This window comes from Pangasianodon hypophthalmus, chromosome 5, assembly GCF_027358585.1.
Source record: "Pangasianodon hypophthalmus isolate fPanHyp1 chromosome 5, fPanHyp1.pri, whole genome shotgun sequence".
In the NCBI taxonomy this organism is placed as follows: Eukaryota; Metazoa; Chordata; class Actinopteri; order Siluriformes; family Pangasiidae; genus Pangasianodon; species Pangasianodon hypophthalmus.
The window spans coordinates 10,204,752-10,227,807 of NC_069714.1; the positions used below are offsets into that span (position 1 = coordinate 10,204,752).

General features: G+C 38.1%; 1 protein-coding gene across 5 annotated transcripts in view; it reads left to right on the forward strand.

Moving 5' to 3' along the window:
• The window catches only part of nalcn (sodium leak channel, non-selective), an 81,800-nt gene that overhangs the window by 19,794 nt on the left and 38,950 nt on the right, over nucleotides 1-23,056 (forward strand). For all 5 annotated transcript variants that reach the window (XM_026913129.3, XM_026913126.3, XM_026913127.3 and 2 more), the window contains 5 exons: nucleotides 12,244-12,375; nucleotides 15,049-15,216; nucleotides 18,182-18,373; nucleotides 19,660-19,797; nucleotides 20,850-20,924. In XM_026913129.3, coding sequence (XP_026768930.1) covers nucleotides 12,244-12,375; nucleotides 15,049-15,216; nucleotides 18,182-18,373; nucleotides 19,660-19,797; nucleotides 20,850-20,924 — 705 coding nt within the window. The remainder of the gene's footprint in view (nucleotides 1-12,243; nucleotides 12,376-15,048; nucleotides 15,217-18,181; nucleotides 18,374-19,659; nucleotides 19,798-20,849; nucleotides 20,925-23,056) is intronic.

The window sequence follows — 23,056 nt, forward strand, 5'->3', positions numbered from 1 at the left end:
GAAATTTTTTGCAGAAACACCACCTGGTCTGGTGTCAACTCATTTACATGGAACTCTTTTTGTTGCACTAACCAATGCATGATGCTAAGAACAAGAAGTAACCAAACTGCGTGTTTGCTTATTGCCAGCTCACACAAGTACCAAAAGTCCAGTGAATGTTTACAGTAACTCCATAATAGGCATTTGAGAGTCGACAATATACAGTCATCCAGCATACAGCGGAGCAGCTCATTTTGAATTGTTTTTAAATGTCTCTTTGTTCAGCTGTGTTCAATACATTAGGTGTGCTTTCCATTCCCAAAACTGGTGTAGTGGCACATTACCTGTCTACTAGTTTCACATGTGAAAAGTTCATGTGTGCTGCAATCCATCTCACAGAACCTGAAAATGTAATAGTGTACATTTGTACTTGGTTCTTCACTCTTACTTCACTGGTTGTCTCGCCTGTCACAGCTATCCCAAAACCATATAGAAAACCTGAAACTAGACCACAAAATTTAAGCATTGGAAAAGCAAGAGACATTTTTCTTATTTTTCTCAGCCTTTGTGTAGGAAACTAAATCACTGGTGCACACACATTTCTGATGTATGGACATTATCAACTCCATAATTCCTCTTCCCTCTCCCAGTCTTTACAATATATCTTACAATAGAATTGGTTTGTAGGTCATAGACACTCTGCCTGCACTTACTGCCTGCCTTTATTTGTGGATATTTATTGGATATCACTCTGATTATTTGCTAGGAAACCAGACCTTTGCAGCCACTGAGTATATTAATCTATCCCAATTTGATGCAAAGAATGCGACCCTGGCAATCTTGTCATTTACTGACCTGTCCGCTGTTCCTCCTCCACTGAAAACATTCATAGAGTGCGGGCATGGGGCAGCAGGATTCCTGTCTCGATGGGCCTCTGTTCACTCTTGTTGCAGTTTCCATTTTTGACCATTGAGTGCAGTAATGTCTCTATGGAAGCTAAATGGGGCAGTGAGCATGCTTCCCTATGACTGTGCAACATCTAGAAATCGTTCGAACTTTGGCTTATATCTAATAAAGCAGCGTTTTTTTTAATTAGTATTTCAACAGAATTTAAAATACATGGAGCTATGAATGAGGACTTTATGAAGATTAACATTTGTTGAGCAACTAGTATACTGCTCCTATGTACTAGCAATAGGCTAGACAGTGCAATAGTGCAATATACAGTCTTTATGCACTCACAAAAATTACATTTGAAATGGTACTCTTCGTTAATATGCTGCAAGTTGGAGAAAACTTGCTCTGTTCTGTTCCACTTGTGTGGATTGAGAGATTGAGCTTCAGCTGTGAGATATACTCATTCAGAGCTGAATTGCTCTATAGCACTTGGTCATGTTTCATTAAATGGTTAAGGTTAATGAGGTCTCCTTCCTCTCCTCTCCACAGGCCACACAGATGTTAATTTGCCCTTTGCATTGCCTTGCATTATAATTATTAAAAATTTTTTGAAGGTGTTTCTAGAAAGGTTGGTGCTAAAGACCATTCCAGTCATTTGAACTAGGGATTTGAACTTTTCTTACTGAGTTTGCTGAAAGTCCACTCCGATCAAAAGTAGTCATGTAGATATTGTGAAAATCATAAATGTTTAATGGGATTTCAATTTCTGACTTCTTGGAGAAAGTGTTTGAATTTTAGATGTGTTTGAACTAAAGTTAGCTGGTAGATCTTAGATGATACAGTATGCTTTTTTTTACCTTTTGGCAGTAAAACACAGTGGAGACTTTTGCCATATTAGCACTATTAGCCCTTGTTTTAACCAAATGTATTATCAAAGATATGAGTAGTTTTGCTAACATCTTTCTCCCAGGCCATAAATCTAAATGCCCATCACCTCAGTCCCAATCGAGAATGTTAACATAATAAGTATTTGGGAAATGGTTTTTGGTAGACGTTTTTTTTTAAGTGTGTTGTAACTAACTCTGTATTTCATAGAAAATACAAGTTAGAAAATACAAGTCATAGAAAAATTGTGCGTAACATTAAAATGCTTTTGTGTTGTGTATTTTTGAGTGGCGGCATCGTGTGAACTGACACTAGAGGTTTTGCAGAATTGTAGAGCAGGCACTTGTATCAGAGCTGCTCCTTGGTTATACATTTTTTGCATGCGCCAAAGACTTATTAAATCTTAGCACCTTTTGTTTGTGAATAGTTCATGAACAGAGCGGCAGTGTGTCTCTGCCCTTGTCAGTGAGAAAATGGAGAAGTGGCGATGTGTCGACTGACTCGTTTGTATCCAGCATGCTGCGAAAACCTGCTTGTTGTTACTGGATAATTAAATATTCATTTTAAACTTTTTGCTACCTGGCCAGCTGGGTGCAGACAAAACTGTGATGAGTTTGCTAAGCTTTTACCAAAAAAATGGCAACAAAATATAACATCTGTAATAATAGTACTTTATAAACTGAAGAGAAAGTATTGTAGTGTCACTGTGCCATCCTAAAGCAAGTGCTAATTTGCAAACTTGTGAGCCCTGCCTCAGTAAGGTTATGTTTAATGCTATGACTTTATTAGCATAAGTGATTGCTGTAGAAGAGATGTGTTGTCTGTTCCGACATTTTGTAATGGCAAGTGTGTTTTTTAGTGTTCACGGTCCAGCTGAAGACCAGTGAATTTTGTTATCCACTGCTAGGTTGACTGGCTAGTTCAGTTCTGTGGCTAATCACCAAGCCTATAAAAAGCAAGAGCATGATGCTTCCTGGTTGACCTTCTTCCTCTCCAGCATTAGCTATCATCAAGAAGAATGCTAGTACCAACTGAAGTGCGATAATCTTATATTTCTGTATAAAATACAAAGTACTATATATCAATTATTACATTTTTCAGTTGCAGTATTTTCAACTTTGGTACATTTATATACAGTCGGTCCTGCATCCCTAACCCCCGCTAATGTGGAAAAACCTTGAATAGCTCTAGGCCCCATATTTAACACACAAATAAGTAAAATAATACACACTATATTTTATAAAGTATCAACAATGTAGGCTAACACACAAACACATGAGAGAGAGTGAGAGAGAGACAATACAGTACATGTACAGTATGTGATGCAATACATGTATGGTATTTAGATAGCAGTGAAATTATTAACGTTTATAACCCATGATTACAGTCGATATTTTATTGCACTTTAAAGATGCAAAATGTTGAGAGAAACACGAGATACACCGCACACTGAGAGACAAAACAGGTGAGTGAGCCTGGCTAGTACCGAGACAAAGAGCGTGGTGTTTTTTTAGCGCACTGAAACTTTTTACAAAATGTAACTTTTTCTAATAAATTTGTATATATATTTATGCCAGTAAATGATAAATAGATTAATAATACATATGTTTTATGCATTTATGGCTTACTAAACTTTGCAAAACTCCAAACTGATGGCAAACTTGTGAATGATCAAATCCGCTAATGTTAAACTCGTGAATGTGGAGGCCCGACTGTACTGTTTGGTGTTATGTATCAAAATACATTTTGATGTATTTTCTCCAATCCTGTTAGCAGTACCATGTCCTTGTACTGAGACTATTAGGAGACAGCAGTTTTCTGCAAATTTTAGTTATTCATTTGTTAGGAACACTTTATTTATTATCCTTCAACTTCTCAATCCAGCCCCTGCTCCACTGCCCTATTGGTGCACACTAACAGCAAAAGTCATGTGGTCATAGTCCCACAAATCCCTTTGCAGCCACGTGAGCTCCTGTCCAGGCTCATCCCACATCCCTCACCTAGCTGAGACAGTCAGGAGGGCAAATGGGAATTCCAGAGAACACTCAGCATTAATTAATCAGCCGATCTGAGCCCGAGCATGAATCACCATGCTCTAATAATGGCACTGATAGGCAGAGGGATTTGAACCCTGCATGCCTCCCACAGACTATTTGTAGCCTGACTGCTTAATTAAACCATCTAGCTTAATTAAACAGTTATGACAGAAATACACAATGTGTCCTTTGATTTACTAAAAATACCTGTGGTTTGAATGTTTCAGTTTCAGTGATCTGCATGTGACAGGAAATGAGTTTAGATAGCTGATAAAAAAAAATAGCTAAAAAAGAATTTGAGTTGCTTGGTCATTTAGGCAAAAACTACATGCAAAATGGGATTAGAGTTCTGTCATGTTAATGAGCAGCATTAAATAAAAAAAGATAGATGGGCAAGTAGTCTAGTCTAATCTCCCAAAACAAACAGAAGTTCTTCTTTAAAAATTCTTTATGCTTTTTTTTCTCCACTGGCCACCTGCTTTATGTAGTTACATAAGCAGGCTTTTTCACCAGATTTTCTGATGACTTGGCTTTATGACTTCCTCATGACTTTCATTTGATGCTCTATTTGCCATAACAGAAAGTCTTAGATAGCAGAAGCAACAGCAGTTATCTTCAAATGTGTGTAATTAGTGTGGTGTTTCTAAGCATCGTTTGAATGTAAACAAGTACAGTGTGTTCCTCACAGTCCTCATCTTTCTGTTACAGCTTGAGTTTTGTGTAACTATATGGTACGATTGTATAGAGAATTTGAATATATATATATATATATATATATATATATATATATATATATATATATATATATATATGTGTATGTATATATACACACATATATATGATTGTGTTAAAGCATTTTGTTTTGGTCCCATTACGAGAAATTTGCACACTTTTTCTTTCACTTCTTATTCCAACTGGTTGTTGTGAATCTATGGAAGTCCAGAAAGGCCATGTGTTTCTATTTCTTTCTTTTTTTTTTTTGCTTGTGATCTCAAGATAACAAAAGTTGTTTTCTTGAGATCACTACTTATTTTTCTTGTGATCTTAAGATAACAGAAGTTGTTTTCTCAAGATCACTACTTACCTTTCGTGTGATCTCGTGACAATAACAAATGCAGTAATTACATCCTGTTCCAAGGATTTTGATCAACATTTGTCATATGAGCCGCAAACCATTCAGACGGCATCTCTCAAACATTATGCATTATCATTATCATTATTAACGGACTACCTGTTCAGGATCACTATAGTGTCCATGTGTCACATTCTCAAATGATGAACACTAATTTGGAAATTGTCTAGCAGTAACGAACATACAGCTAGATAAATAGATAGATAGATGTATTGATCCAGAAGGGTAAATTTGGGAAAAATAAAATCAAACTCTAAGTAATCATGCAAGCTCAAGATCGAACCCAAAGCCCTGGAACTGTAAAGCGGTCGCTCTACCACTATGTCAGTTTTTATCTCTTGTGCCAATCCCTGATTAAAGTAAGAACGGATGCTTAATCATGCATTTCGAACATCATGAGAAAAATAAGTCGTGATCTTGAGAAAACAACTTTTATTATCACAAGATCACAAGAAAAATAAGTCATGATCTCAAGAAAACAACTTTTTTTTATCTTTTTGTATCTCACAAGAAAAAAGAACAAAAAGAAATAACACATGGGCTTTCTGGTCTTCTGTATGAATCCCATTGTAGGGGGGATGAAAATGAATCCCATTTTAGACCTCATGAAGTATTCTGAAGTATTCATGAAGATCCTGATGAAGTATTGGCCTGACCTGATACTGATCCGATACTACTCTTCTTGTAAATGAGTTGGCTCTCTGCATGTATCTGTTGTTAAGCTATGCAAATTACTATGATGGGATTGGCAAATATGTCTCTCCAATGTTTCAGGCGAATATTGACCCTGATAACAATACTTACAGTTTGATTGGTACATCCCATTTAAAAAGAGAGACAGAGCCAGTGATCTGTTTTAGTGACAGAGTAGAGAGCTGAGTGGCCTAAGAATTGGCGTAAACTAATTGCCCATCTCTTACTGCCATTTTACCCACATCAAAGTGACAGCACTTTTATTCTACTTTCCATCTCTTTCACTCTGGATGCTTAACACATATTCTCTAGAGTAGACAAAGCTCTGCAAATGTTTAAATGTTCAGTGTAGTCAGAGTTGGACAAATGATAAATACATTAGCTAACCCAGTGAGCAACTGGAAGCTCCAGTGTGCTGCCCAGTCCTGTGTCTCGATTGCCCAGAAATCTAACTGACTAGACTAAAAAGTAGTAGCTAACATGATGTAATAACATATGGTGAGCTAGTTGGCTAGTTTAGTGCATTATAATACAGACTAAGGGACATGAATGGGATAATGACCCTAATCATCTCCTGATAAAGTAGCAAAATGTGTTTGTGACCCCTTTGGGCTGCAGCGTTCTCTTCTTGCATCACAAGTAAAATTATTATTCGATTCTGGCTAGCGTCTTTATTTTCTCAGGAGAGTTCCATGATGACTTTGTACTGCATTTTATTTTTCTCAGTTTTGTCAGTGTTTCCACATACCTGATTCTTAAAAGACCTGATTCTGTCATTTATGCAAGCTAATTAATCCACCTACTACAAATAGTTCCACTGACAGCCCATCGCACCTAGGCTCATGTGTGTAGTGCAGCGGGTGGTGGGATTCGGAAACGTGTGCTATTAAAGCATCAAGCATTGGTACAGCATTGCAAAGTCAATAGGATGTAGGGTTTATTTTCTTAGGTTGCTGAAGCTACTTGTCCACTGGGCAATTATGAATAAAGAACTAAAAGCACAGACATGAAATCAGCTTGTCACACACCCCTATATAGTTGTCATCTCTGAACCCTGAGGTCCACCAAATTGCTTTAAATGAACTCGGTCATGATTAAGCACTTTGCTGAGATATTAAACAGTATGTTATGTTTGCTTTGTTTGGAACTGGCAAACAGTAAACCTGTAGGTTGCATAAGGAGGTGAAGTTAAGACACAGAGAGCACCTGAAGTTCCTTAGACATGGAGGCTTGGATAATATGTCGCTGATAGAATACAAACTGGTCTGTATCAAACGCAGGAAGAAAACCATCAGCCTCACTATAGTAGTTATTAAATTCATTTTGACATCCTCTTCATGCATTCATGTGCCACCAGCAAAATCAGAGAAAGTAGGCCAGAGCACCTAGGTTGCATTTGCAGTTGGAATAAAAATGTGAGAGCGAAAATCTCGCAAACCACCATCGACAGCCGAAGCCTACAGCACACAGAAGCCACAACAGCAGGCTTTCAACCTCCAAACCATGTTATTATTGTGGCATCCATGTGAACTTGTACCCTTAGAAAATGGAGTCTGTCCTACGTCCTCAGCCAAACTCCCCCTTTGGGAGGCCGATTGTCTGGGAGCTGAAAATGTCAAACTGCTTTGTCATGTCCCATCTTAGTCAGCGAGTGGGCACCAGGAGCAATGACAAGCAGAAAGACAAGCCAGACCGGACAATGGATGGATTTTATTTTAATTTATAAAATTCGGAATTCTTGTACATCTAATTATTACAATCTAAATGGGTGAGTGGATTTAAAAACACAATTATGTATACATTGAAGAAGTAAACGTAACACTAATGGAACTAAATCAATGGATCATGTAATGAACCTGGAGTGGGCATTAATTATCAATACATGAGTCAAATCCTTTATGTTGTGCTACTGTAGAATAAAACAAAAGATCTCTGTGAGCCTTAAAATCAAGTTTCTAGTCTGAGAAGCAGTGAGGCCATGTGAAGATTAATTAGCAGTTACAAAAGCCATTACATCTTATTTAACATACACAAGAGTGAGAGAACAGCTGCTTCAACGCCATTAAGTCTCACAGGCCAGATGAATGTGACAGAAAACACAATAAAGGGAAAATTTGTTAAATCTGTCATGTGATTGTCCTTTTCCTCTCCTTACCTTATCGCAGGGTGTGTGTGTGTGTGTGTGTGTGTGTGTGTGTGTGTGTGTATGTGTGCAGGCTGGGTTGTGTGTGTAGCCCTGCGGCTCTGGACCTCCACATGTGGCCAAGTCTGCCTGTTTTACCCATGGGGGAAAGTATCTCTTCTATCTCTTAATGCTAATGAAATTTCAACCAGTTCTAGCAGCTGGCATGTCTGTTTTCTTTTACAACTTTCTGTACATACAGAATGCTTATTGCTTAATTACCTGCCTAATTACTGTGTAGCTACATTATGGTACCCTGTGTTTCTAATAGCACATGTAAGATGAACAGGATTATTGTTTCACAGGAAAAGGGCAGCCATGTGCACCTTATATGATCACAACAGGTATACAGTATACACTGAAGCAAATAAGTAATTGGACAGTGTATATCTGTACTTTTCATCAGATTTGGAAATAAACTATGATTATGAGGAGAATGTGTAGAACAGTGTAGAAAAGAATCCTTGCTTGGTGGGTCTGAATCAGAATGTAAATTGATACCTTTGGTTTGCAATTTGCTATTTGCTTCCTAACTGGTCTGGTTTATTTTCTGACTGCATATAATTAAACGAACCAAAAGGCCAAAAAACTTGGCTGAGGGGCGTGTAGGGCTAAAACTCCTTCATTAGTTGGTCATAACACAGTGCTGGTGCTCAATAAATTGCTAGATAATTACATAAATAACTAGTTTAAAACATTTTATGTATCGCAGCCACCATTTAAGTTCTCTTTTTGTTTGTTGGTCCAACTCTCCAGAACCCTCCAACTCTCCATGGCATGTCTGTAGCTCTACAACACTGTCTTTTGGCTCAGGGGTCAGTTTAGCAGCTGGCACTGAAAAAAAATACACAACATTTTTTGCTCACTTACTGTAGTTGGGTTGATTCAGGATCAGTTCATGTTCTCACTGACTTTGCTTGGAAGCAGACCGAGACCAGTTCACTCAGATAGTCTCTCAGTTCTTACCTGCCCAAACTGCACCAAAATGGAAAACGCAGCAGGGTTTGATTCAAACTAATGAAATGCGGCATCTGTAAAGGAACACTTCAATTTGATTTGGAGAAAAAACATATTTAAAAATTCTATTTTAATCTTGATCAGCTGCCTTCAGCTCAATAATGGACATAAATGCATGTGATTGGCTGCACCAGAGGATCTGCTACAGAAGCCACCATGGTTTTCTATGTTAAAAGATGGAGTCTTTGAGTAGCTACACATGCTACTCCTGAGTTACTAGTGAGCCTGACTCCTTCTGCTCTCCAGACCTGCCTGATCTACTTCTGTTTGGAGTTTTCATCACCTGAAAATCATTTGCTGCTGGTGAGGATGGCCCCACATGGACAGCCTAAAGATCACCATGAGATTACTGTGGATGATGCCACATAGAAACCATAAAGATGGCTGTGGATGTTCTTCCTTGGATAGCCTTAGGACTGCAATTGCTAAGAACAATTTGCACTCTATTCTCCATCACTGAACAGTTAATTAACAGTTAACAGTTAACTTCAGTTCAATACAATAGACTTTAAGTTAAAACTATAATGAATTCAGAAATGACTCTGGTGCTCATATTCATAAGTTGCTCATAAGCTGATATAAGTTCCTGTTTACACAGTTACACTTTTTGACTATATAGTATACCGTTACAGAAGGGCATTATTTATAATCACACTATCAGGTGTAACCCAGATGAGGATCTGCTCCCATTTGAGTCTGGTTCCTCTTAAATTTTCTTCCTCATGTCATCATGTCGTCTTATGGAGTTTGTCACTGACAATATCTATTGTTAAAAGTATTATATAATAAAATACGTACATAAAATACATAAAATTAAATTGAACAGAACTGAATTCTGCTACAGTATTTTTCAGGTGTCCAAAAAAGTTTGATTGGCTAAAATACAGTACTTTGCTGAGTTTGCATCCTGACAATGCTGTGTAGAATGTGAGCATTAATTTATAGATATTTACATCTGTATTTGGTGAACAATATAGAAATAATAGGAACTCACAGCCCTTTTATATGTAGTGACCCCATTTTGAGTAATCCAATTAATGACTGCCTAAAGGCTGTGACTCAGAGAGCTGGGCTACACTGATTTTACACCCACTGCAAGGTGAAGCTCTGTGTGTTGACTAAATCAGAACAATCAGGATTTCTGTTCACTTCCCGGCTGTGGTCCTGGAATGTTTTGTTCCACCCTTTATTTTTTATATTCCTGTATTCTACACTATATAAGATTTAGAAATAATTTATAAGTGTCTGTATAATGTGTCTGTTTTTATTCCTCCCTTAGTCAAGTCAAGTCGCTGTGTTTGTTCCCATTTCTCTCTTCTGCTCTTTGGTTTTTTTTTTTTTTTTTTTAGATCTTCCGTCTAGTTCTTGTCAATTTATCCACCCACTTACAGTCTGTGGGGCTGCATTTGGACCGCCATGCGCAAGTGTTGCAGTTTATCCATATTTTTCAAAGCACAGTATGCTCTCCTCTGCTTAATAAACACTTTCAAGCTTCACTCAAGTGCAAAAACAAGTTATGCTCTGTAGTTCACCTGATAACACTAAAAATCTCTGTTTTGTTCATGAATATTATTGGTTCTCTGTCTCTCTGTGAGGCCATTTACTCTGTCTGTTGTACTAATGAAAGGGTCTGGATTGTTTTTCACACTCTGTTGTGTAGTTTGTGGAAACGTACCATCCTGCTGTTTTCTAGAGAAATCACAGTGCGTGGTCACACTTTCACCTCAGCGTGGTTGTACGTCTCAGCGGAATGGCGGCGAAACTATTTTCGTTTTCCTCAGATTAATATGTCTAAATTAGTGTTGTTTTTTGTTGAAACTTATTCATAAATGCAGAATAGTGATCCTTGTTTGGTGCTCACGCATAAAACTACAATTCTTATATGTACACTGGCTGAGGTGAAAGTGTGGCAGTCAAAAGTTTTGGACCATCCTGTATTAACAAGTGAGAGCTAAATACTTCTATACCTAAATACTTCTAGAGTTAAATACTCTAGAAGTAGAAAATTTAAGTAGACTATATGTTTGTGACTTTAAAACATTTTATTTTATTAGGAAACAATTTTAGAACTGGAAAATGTTAAAAGGTTAAAAGTCTGGATCACTGGATCAAGGTCTGGATCACTGTAATTTGGCGCTTGTAGCACACAATATATGTCTGTAAGATAAATCTAGGCTTACAGTAGCTGATTCACCAAACAAGTGCACTTGCCTTTAATAAAACACTAATTTAGAGTACTTGGACAGTACTCTAACAGTGGACAGTGAAGAAGTCCTTAAATACTAAGATAGTTATTTGATGGAACATTCATTCATTCATTCATCTTCAGTAACTGCTGTATCTTGGTCAGGGTCATTGTGGATCTGGAGACTATTCCAGGAACATTCGGCACGAGGATGGGGCACCAGTCCATTGCAGGGCACCACACACACACACATACACACCATACATTCACAGGCTCATTCACACCTAGGGCCAATTCAGAGTCGCCAGTCCACCTAATGTTTTTGGGAGGAAACCAGAGAACCCATGGCTTCCTGGCTGTACATCAGTGATTATGAATGATGTTCTTGAAAGTAAAGCTCAGTAAAAATGCCAGAGGGAACAAATGTAAAGTATTTAATCCAGAAATTAACCTAGTGCATTTTTTTGCTCATAGGAGAAAGTTAAGGCTATCATAGAAGAAGGTCACAATTATTAATATTTCACAAGTTGACTCCAGCCCTGCTCTCAGACAGATGTCATGAGTGCTGGAGGTTAGGGTCTGGTACTGATCCAGGCTTCTTATCACTGTCACTGCCTGCAGAGTGAGGGAGCCTGGGAGAACTGAGAGGCCAGTGGCAGTGTGCACTCAAGCCTGCTCTGTCCTGCTTGTGATTAATAGACTCTATTATGAAACAGCAGAGGATGATGGATCTGCTTCAATATGGCTCTCTTTGGACATCAGTGAGGAATGGGTCAGACTGCCCTGTCATGACCAGAAATGTGCATTTCAAGTGTTTTGCAGTGTTATTTTTTGGAAAGGTTTTAGGTTGTTTATTTCATCCATAGCCCAGTAGTGGTGTTTATCTGGATCAGGTATTTAAATCTTTAGTACAGTATCCACCTTTCCAAACATGTTTCTGTGCTCGGGGCAAATTAATGTATTGCCATCATACATATCAATGAGTGATGAGATTAGTGTCACTTGAATGAACATTTGCAAAGAGGTTTTATAATACTTCTTTCAACATGAATGTTTTCATCTGCAGTGCCTGCATTTCAGGCCCTGCATTTTGTGTTGCCAAGACTACAACTAGGACAAAAACACATACTTAATCACGGTATCTTGGAGCAAAATGAATTGGTGTACAGAGTGGGACACAGAGCCCTTGTTCTGTTCCAAATGATCAAAACAGGACTTTCTTTCTGTGTCTCTGCAGCACCTGATGCGCTCGTCTATGTTCCACATGTTCATCCTGAGTATGGTGGCCGTGGATGTGATTGTGGCCTCCAGCAACTATTACAAGGGCAAGAACCATAAAAAGGACTACGATGAGTTCTACCTGGCTGAGGTAAGCCATCAAGCAGTCAACCTTCTTTACCAGGTATTCCATTTAAATAAATATCAAGAATAATATTAATAATGTATAGAAGCATGTAATGCCATAAATGTGTGCATCAGTGTCGCTTTACGTCTCCACATGCTTTATTTATGTATTAAATTTTACAGCTTGCTATTCTGACCTGTCTTCACTGCATTCTACTGCTTTAAACCCAGAGATTAAATCAACTGAGGAGTAACAGTGTGGGTGTAAACAGCCCGTAGGCACACTCCAGTCCTGGGAATGGCTCTGAGCATGCGCACAAGTGTGTGTGTGTGTGTGTGTGTGTATGTGTGTGTGTGTGTTTGTTTATGTGCACGTGTGCTGTCTGTCACGTTCTGACTGTGCCATCAGTATGCAGGTGGCACGGCGGGGAACAAAGACAGATAGAGGAGTGTGGCCGCCCGCCCACTCCCAGCTGAAAGGCAGAGATAAGGAGAGGAAAAGCATGAGGCATACTCATTGCCCAGTTCCCAATCCATCTCACTATTAATCCAGTTCACCTTTTCATCTGGATCTGAGGAGTCTGTCAAGGTGCTAGCTAATTTTGTCTGTTAGTCTGTTGTATTGTCTTTTATATGTGTGGCCGGCTGGGAAACCCATCGGATATCACTGTGGTTGAATCCTGGAAAACTGGCAGTAAAATACGTTGCCATCTCTACTTTATGAGAACATAAATGTATTTTGCTAAACCGACATGGAAGTGTTTTTATTTAGGCTCCTTTCCAACCTTGCCTATCTGAGAAATCATGCTGGGTAATGAGCTGGTTTAACAAACACAGCAGTCAATGGAGTCAGTCTGCCTAAAGATGTCTAAAACCTTGTGAGTTAGCTGTGTTTACTCACATAGTGAATGTCTCACTTTGGTCAGATGTTTTCATAGCTACATGCCATAAGAAAATGGATGTAAGCCTAAATCAATTCAGTTTGTAATCAAATACTGACTCTCAATTGTCCACAATGCTCCTGCACCATCACATCATCATCAAAACAGAGAAGAGCACTTAAACACTCTGTAAAAAAATTTTACATGCTTACATTACCTACTAAAAAGACATTAATGAAAGAAATTTGTCCGAAAGAGTAGAACGTACTGAATTAATCAGTATTATTTCCCCGTCAGTACTGGGCTGAACAGAGATCAGTGGCATGAAGAGACGATGATGAAGCTCGTGTTTAAATGCAGGGAGTGACTTTTGCCCTAGGTGATGGGACACAGACTGATGTGGGTAATGCTGATAATCAAAACTGAGAACTTCAAAATGAGAACATTCTTTAAAATTAGGCAGTAATGCTGTAATATAAGTAGATTAGGTTATAAATGTATAACCAGTATATGGGGCGTCTTTCAGTGGAATTAGAATGAAATCTTTAAATGCGATTTTCTCCATATACAATTTTGGGGATATCCAGACTTTATTAAAATGCTGTAACTTGTTATTTAGATGCATGCGAAAGGGAAACATATTTCAGTGCAGGAAAACCTCTAGTATATACTGTACTGTGCAGAAGTCTTAGGCACATGTAAAAAAAAATGCTGTAAAGCAAAAATGCCTTAAAAATAATACAATTTAACATTAATACAATTTAAAGACCAGTAAAAGGAATAAACTCAAACAAAGTCAATATTTGGTGTGATAACCCTATGCTTTTTTTAAAAATGTTACCAGCAGTCTCAGGTACATTTTGTGAGTTTTATAAGGAAAGCACATTTCTTCTGGAGACTTTGACTGTCACATTTGCTTCTGTTTTGCAGGTAAAACTTGACAGCCAGCAATCTTTTGTTGTCTGAAAAGTGATCTATTATGTAATATGTTACTTCTTTACTGACATACAGATAGTTTTCTGTGTCAGTTTATTTATTTACTTATTTATTTATGTTGGAAATCTGACTTTGTCTTTTACTCAGTAATGCAGAAGTTATAAAATAAACAGCTGAGACAAAAGTTCTATAAAAAATTGTGGTGCACAAGATGTTTGCACTGCACTGTATAACTCTCTCTCTATATAATAGAAAATGTCCAAATTTGACCATATGAAGGGTTTTCTCAGACCAGCATAAATACAGATATTAGAGCCAAGATTCTTTTTTCCACACAACAGTGCTAGTGGTATTTGGGTTTGCTACAACAATCCACAATAAACTGGACCATAAGTGCATGACATTAGAGACACCACAAGTGTTATAAACAACACTGAGTAGGAGAGTTCAAATTTAGCCGGAGAGTACGTGCAAACTGAAATAGTGCAGATGGACTGACTCCAGTAGCAGCAGTAGTAATGTAACATTAACAGTAATGACTGTACAGGAATACTATCAGAGTTAAGCAGTGCAAATTTAACAGAGAGATGAAATCAGTGCAAATATTAAAGCTTTTCAAATGAAAGAAGCAGCCACAGGCATGTTCCAGTTATGCGCCCCTATTTCCCTGAAGTACACTGTTTTTACTGTTTATTATATTTAATAAACAAGTGAATATAAGAGGATATGAACAGAGTTATAGTAGATAATGTTAACTTGAGTTTATTTGGATTTCAGCTCCTCGTTCGGAATAGAATATTAATTCAACTAACCTCTCTTTCTCTCTCTCTCTCTCTCTTTCTCTCTTTTTCTCTCTCTCTCTCTCTGTTCTACATGAGCAGGTTGCTTTCACAATGCTGTTTGATCTGGAGGCTCTTTTAAAAATCTGGTGTCTGGGCTTCACTGGCTACATCAGCTCTTCTCTACACAAGTTTGAGTCTCTGTTGGTGGTGGGCACTACACTGCACATCTACCCTGACCTCTACCACTCCCAGCTCACCTACTTCCAAGTAAGCATTGATTATTTTCTAATAACAGCATGTCCTGAAGTGTTTTACTCCTCTTATACAATAATAATTTGGCAATATTTTCTTAAAATTATGAATACATATCTGATTATAGTTAATATTGTGGAATGTCCACCAGAATAGACTTAAAGTTCTCACAAAGTGCTCACACTGGAGACTCCTTCCATGAATGCGAAATATCTCCTCACACAAAAGCTCACCATATGAACAGTTACACACATTTTTTTTAAATTAATTTGTGTGGCACATTCACCACACATATCCTTGTCTAAGTTGAAACTGTAGAAATGATAAATAATATAAATCTGTGATTTGTTTTGCAGCCAGAATATTGTCAGAGCTGCTGGTAAAGAAAATTAATCAACTCCTTCTGATTGATCAGAATGAAGAATTCAACAGTACTTTGACATAAAATTTAAAAAATGCATTATAAATGCTTGTTTTAGATTGAAACTTGTTCAGGGATTTAGAGTTTGCAGTTTTAAATGTCCAGAGTCAATCAGTGTTACATAGTACTGTTTGAATTTATTTTTTTGTCTCCTAAACAGACCACCTGCTATAAACTTACATCTTTCTAAATCATTGCTGCAGTGTGAGAATGGAATGCAGAAAATAATATCCATGAAAAGGTTTCATCTTTTGAAAAGAATTTAAACCTTGTGAAGTTTATTTGTGAAGCCTGAATAACTTATGACTACTGGTCATATTTAAAAATACACTCAAACAAGATATGTGTATAATACGTACATGTTTTGTATAACATCTCTTTTATCAAAATGATTTCTTGACCACTTAAGCTCTCTTAATGTTCAGCAGCTATTCAGTAATTAAAGCGAAAATAATAGGAAAGATTTGTAGGTGTTCTTTATTTAAGCTGGACTATTTATATTTCTTGGGTCATTTATCTTAAAGATGTCAATGATTTGTTGTAATTCTCATAGACTTCATTATGATCAAGAGCGAAGCGTGTACATCTGGACCTGCTGACGGGTCCTGGGTGATTAAGGGCTTAAGCTGTCAGGACTAAGTACCATTCTGAATTAAAAAGCTTTGTGTCAGGTTCTAGATTGATTGTGATAGCAGGCAAGCAAAAGGACAAACAAATCAACATATCCTTTATATCTTCTTCTTGAAGAAGGTGTTTGAAAGGCCCTGAAGCCTACACCTGCTAGGCGGTATAATGCTAATCAGGCACTAATCGGGGATAACGCATACTGCTGCGTCTGCAGACAAAGTGTTTGAGGATGGCTGTAGGCAGCTGGAGGGAAACAGAGAAACAGGCAAGGGCATTTGGGCTTTTTTTTTTTTTTTTTGAGGACAGGCCTCATTAAGGACACAACCTGCGTACTGATCACCCTCACAGGAGGGGTGTTGGGTCAGCTGCACTCTGCTGTGCTTTATGAGTAAAATATTTTTACTTTTTCTGTGTGTTCTGGATTATTATGCATAAGCAAGAATAACTCATTCAGTGATTCACCCTTTGAAACAGGAAGTGACTCACTTGGTTATTTGGTCTATTTCTGTACAGCATGTTTGTGTTATTTATGTTTTAAGTACTTTTCAATCCATTTTTTTTCAAAATATGCCGTATGCCAGAATCAAGGCATGTAGTTGTTAGGAACTGTTAAGAGATTGTGGTTCAAGGCTGTGAATAAAATATTAGTTTTATTTTGATGAACTATTCTAGTTAACATTCTAAAATAAATTAAAAATTGTTTTTAAGCCTCTAATAAGAAGAGCGGTGTTTGTATGGATCATTTCTTTTTTTCCCATAGCAAAGTGTCCATTCCATAATTTATTCAGTGTTTCACTGCTAAAGGTCAAACTAAGGCTTTGTCATCTAATTTGGCAAAAGGACAAAAAGAAGAGGACTCTCCTTCTATGAATAATTTCCAATCATAAGTATTGCTCCTCTTCTTAACTAATTAGCCCTTTGTGTTTTCTTCATATCATGCTGTACAACTTTTGCACGTAATTGTAAGATAAGCCTAAATGTCCCATTGGATAATAAATAAACAATTTCTGTCTTTTGGAAACATTTGAATGCAAGTACTTAAGCAGATGTACACAACAGTACATCGGCTATATTACAATTTTATTCCAACTGCTTCTCACATCAGTGTGTATGTGGATGTGCTATAAGTATTTATTTTTTTCCCGAGACCTGGAGGAGAGGAATTAGGCTGGAAGAATCTAAGAGGCAGCAGACTGCGACAGCTGGATCAATAGACATTCCCTTTTCTTGATCATGATGTATTGTTCACAGATTTGTTCACCTAAAGCAATTTGGAAATTGCTGAAATTGCAGAGAAATATAAAATGTTACTGTTTTGGAGGACAATGAAAACAATGCTCTTTTCGTATCAATACATAATCACTAATTTCTATTGTTCCCATAAGTTTTGGTTGTTCCCATTTTTCTTGAGTTATTGTTTCATTAATTTGTTTCATTAATTAATAAGGGAAATTCAGCTGTTTTTTTTTTACCTGGTTTAAAATTGACCTGTCATAAGCTTTCATAGGATTTTATACGTTTTCATAGAATGAGACAGAAAAATTGCTTATAGAAACTAATATACTAATGCAAGGACTTTAGTGCAGATATTTGTGAATGCCTTTCATAGTGTTTCATAAATAGGAGTAAACTAAGGGACTGGTTCCGGGAGACGATGAGGTACAGGAAATTGTAGGCAATTAATGTCACTGTGAGCTGCTAATCAAAATCAGACAATATAACTGATAAAGAATAAGTATTGTGTATCATTAGCCAACCTGTTGACATTTACAGCAATGCAACATTGATTACAGAAAACTAATAACCACAGGGAGGCAGGTCCAATTTGCATTTTATAGGTGTTGTTCCATTTATGTAGCATTGCTGCATTTTAAAGGAAAACATAAAAGAACTCAAGTAAAGTTTTGATTTGATTGTCTCTCATTCCTGCAGGTGTTGAGAGTAGTACGTTTGATCAAGATCTCTCCTGCGCTAGAGGATTTTGTTTACAAAATCTTTGGTCCAGGGAAGAAGCTGGGCAGTCTTGTGGTGTTCACAGCGAGTCTACTCATAGTCATGTCTGCCATCAGCCTACAGATGTTCTGCTTCGTGGAGGACTTGGACCGCTTCACCACCTTTCCACGGGTAAACTCTCACACGCTGGATTTAAAATAGACCATGTGAACATTTCATCCAAATAAGAAATATATAGAAATATCTAAAAGTGGCACAAATACGTGAAAGCTGGACTTGTTGTTCTTGGAAACATGGAACAAACACAGCCTGACACACTTTCTATCGGCTTCACATTATTTAATCTGTCAGCAGAAGTAACAGCCCTTGCCAAGTTGTTGGATACTAAGTGCTCATGAGATGGGCTCTCATTAGCCAAATCTTTTTTATTCTCTGTTATTAGTGAGGATCCACTGATGCATGTTTGTGCTGGGACTTGGAAGGGTTTGCATAAACAGATGCTGCTCATTTCCAAAGCTCCTTTCTGGGTGCCGTGATAACTATTCAAGATAATGATATTTGCACGAGATTGCTCTCCAATAGACCTGTTGTAAAATTATCTTTATTAGAGCCTTGTAGCTGCAGCCAATGTGACCAGGTTTTACAGGCTGCCTCAGGCCAGACAGACCTTTATTTGATTTCCACTGAAATTTGAGTTCCCTCTGTCTTTTGGTACATTCGCTGATCAGCAAGGATCTACTTTCTCCCTGATGTAGGCACTACACTAGCTTCATGACTTATTCATAATGTAAATATTATATGGGATAATAATGTGGTTATAACCAGAGTGTTGTCTATTCCAGTGTTTTATATTTCTATTCTAGTTAACTAAATCTGAGGGAAATTGATCAAGCCTTGCTGGCAACATTTTGAATTTTAGTTTAGCAATGGAGCTGTATTCTTCATTTTTTCCCTCTGATTTTCTCCCTAAATTAGTCATGGCTAATTCCCACCCCCCAGTTAGGTCTCCCCTATCACAAAACAACTACCAACCAGGGAGGGCAAAGGCTATAGCGTGCTTCCTCCGAGACACGTGAAGCCAGCTGACTGCATCTTTTCGAACTGCTGCTCGTCCAACGTTAGGAGGCAGTATAACACTCAGAGGAAAGTGCTATCCTCCCACCTTCACATGCATGAGCTCATAGACGCCCGTGATTGGCTAGTTTCACTGAGAGAGAGTATACCACCCCTCCCTCTCCAAGAGCATGGCCAATTTTGCTCTCTTGCACGGATGGCTGTGGCATCATCGGGATTCGAACTTGCGATCTCCAGATTATAGGGCAGCGAAGCTGTATTCTGAACCTCTGAGATGAGCTCTTCCTTGTCATGTTTCTGTAATTAAGGTGTGAATGTCACAGCTGAATTGAGGGAAGTATGAGTGAGTGCGGACTGATCACATCTATGTTCCTCTCCTGCAGGCCTTCATGTCCATGTTTCAGATCCTCACTCAGGAAGGTTGGGTGGATGTCATGGATCAAACCCTGGTAGCAGTGGGACATATGTGGGCTCCGGTGGTGGCCATTTACTTCATTCTCTACCACCTGTTTGCTACTCTGGTAAAAATTCTGCTCACATTTGATATGAAAATGAGTAAATATAATTCACAAAATATAGCATAATAGTATATTCCATAGTATACAGTTATATATAGTATATAATATTTTAAAAATGCAAATGATGTGTTACAAAATTTTGCTTACAAATATAAATATTCCACATTTGTAGTGGATTGTTAACAGGTTGGCTAATGGTCCTACATAATAAATCTTCTTTATCATTTATACAGTCTGTGTTTGATTAGCAGCTCATCGTGACCATAACTGCCCATCACTATGGCGCTGATGCTTGTTCGCATTTGACATTTGAAAAGCTGGAATGAGTGAAGAGCTGCCGTTTAAATCTGACATTTGAACACGATCTTAACAGTAATGAGAGCACAGCCAAAGCATGTAATCAAGCGACGGCTGAATTGCTTATTCATCCCCTGTCAAATAAGCAAAAAGGGAAAACAGAAAAGGAAAAGAAGTCAAGACTGCATTAAAGAAAAAACACTGACTTTTCATGAGCATAATGTCAATCAAAATCTCATTTATTTTCTGTATGTAAATTTATGATCATCTAAGTTGGAGTAACAGTAGGTTTCTGGTGTCGAAATAATGTAAAGTTAACTTATTATCATGTCAGCCTGGCTTATCAGGCTGGCTGTATTTGTTTCTATTTGGTGTAAGATGTGGCACCGACAAAAGCAACGACAGTAGTCTGTGGCACACTGACAGATCTCTGGGATGAGTCACACTACTGGACAGATACCAAAAAGCAGCCAGGCGCAATTATAGTACTCATGCATACCTTTGATGTCTTCACTGTTCAAGCAGAATTAATGTATAACATGATATTCTGTCACTTTAATCACGGAAACCTGAAGACATCTCTTGATGAAATGAAAAAAGCACCAACTCCACACACAGTGCCCTTGAATAAAATGCTTTTTCACATGCCATTGATGGATTTTATTTTGACAGTCTTATTGTGAATATTCAAAGTTCCTTCTAATAAACAAAAGGAATCCATTAGCATTATTCAGCAGCTCTTGTCTGATGTCTTCCAGATCCTGCTGAGTCTGTTTGTGGCAGTAATTCTGGACAATCTTGAGCTTGATGAGGACTTAAAAAAGCTAAAACAGGTAAGATGTTTATTTTTTAGAAATTATTTTCTTTATTTAACTGAAGTTTGTAGAAATTTCAGCAGAAATTTCTGCACAAATTTCTGTAGAAATTTCAGCAGATTAGCAGCACATGCAAGTCTTTGCTGGAAAATCATTTTAAATCCAATGGTGGAAATAGAATTGCAAAACAAGATTAAAAAAGTGTGATTTTTAAAGATTTCTGAATTGTAACCCAGTTGTAGACACTTGGCAATTTGTTTGCAGAAATGAGTCCAGTTTGTCAGTTTGCTGCCATGATGGTGGCGGAGTATCCCTACACGGGATTCGAAAAGAACATAAAGCATAGTGTCAGATCTCTGCTGACATCCATGGAAAGACTCCATTTCCCAGAATCCTCAGTGTAACAGTGAACTATCAGCCATGTCACATGATTCATCACATGATCCATATCCCTGTTAAGTCACTTGACTTCTAATGAAACTCACCTGTTCGCAATGACCTTCAGCCTTTAACTAACCCAGAGTCACACTTGTTGTCACACTTGGCAGTGAGCATTTTGATCTGTTATTCCGGTTTTGATTCTTCTTTGTTGTGGTTATCAGTTATGTTCTTGCCTGAATGCCTGACCCTGTGCTTGAATATGGTTTTGATTATGGCTTTCCCCTTGGATTTGTCTTGGTTCTGTTTAATAAAACCTTTGCATTTGCATCTAACCCTGTCCATGTCTGACCAAAAAACTTCTCTTATGATGGATGCAGTGGGTTTTGAAGAACTACATCAGGAGTTGTCTATTCACGGAAGTGTTGTTGAACAACAACCGCTAGATGAACTGTCAAGCCATATTCAGCAGCTAGATCCCCCATCAATCATAGCCAACCAGACGTAGCCCACAGGCACTGTATGTCTTATCACCACTGATAAGATTGCTCAGTTGATCATCCAGTCATATGATCATTTTGTCCTCCTCTTTTGCAAAATTATTTGAACACCCTTTAAAGGCAAGGGAACAAAAGTACGTCTTCTTACCCAAAAACAAGGGACCGGAACTACAGCCAAATATGTGCTTGAATAAAGAACACTTGCAGCAGGCAGCAGTTGGAATGAGCCAAGTCTCATTGTTGTTTTTTGGCAGAGGTTCTGGCAAGATGACCTCACAGAGTTGGCATGGTGTGATAGCCACTCGACACTGGACTCTCTTATAGATCTCATGACTCGCCTAGACAAACTTCTGAAAGAGTGAAGAGAAGTGTCCTTTCCTAATTAGCATTGCCAAGAAGAAAACCAGAATTCAGAGCCAATGCATGTCAGACACACTTGACTCACCCTGACAGAATGCCTATAGCACAGAGAGAAGGGTTTTTCTACTGTGGAGAGGCTGCCCTTACAATTGCACATTACCCAACGTGCCCCCAAGCATGAGACCCTCTTGAAAGAGCAAAGAGTGTGGTGGATCAAACAAGTACTAACATAGTGAGTCAGCCACTTCTTAACCCATTTGTTTTAAAAATTGTGATACATCATTCAGATACTTTACAAATACGTCTTTCCAGCACTCATCAATACAGGCACAAGACCTTGGTCTAAGACCTTGAATAAGAGCTACAACCATTCATGTCTCCTATGGATGTTCATGCACTGGATGGTCAACCTGTTGGAGAAGAACTCATCACCCATCTCATTTCACTGATGTGTTTAGAGAAAAGTGCTCTTCATCTGGAGAACATTTTACTATTAGTCAGCAGAATACCCCTGTCTAGGGCTTCTCTGAGAAAGATTGATGTATGGTCTCTACAGTGTCTCTATTCTTCCATCTTCCATTAATGTAGGCATTAAGTACTATTGAAAGGCCTGACATGGCAGACAACGCCATGAAAATGCCAGCATTTCCCACATGCTTCTCTGAATACTAAAATTTGTTTAGCAAGGCCAAGGCATGTGCACTCCCTTGGCCATATCATTTTTACATCTGTTGTTTGACACTACCCTGTCTGATTCTTTAATCTGTCTGTTGTCTTCCCATGGAGGAAAAAAAGACAGAGAAGAATACATCGCCAAGGCCCACAAACAAAGCTAGTCAGACCATCCACCTCACCAGCATCCGCTGGGTTTTTCTTTGTATGAAAAAGGGTGAGGTCTTCATCCTTGCACTG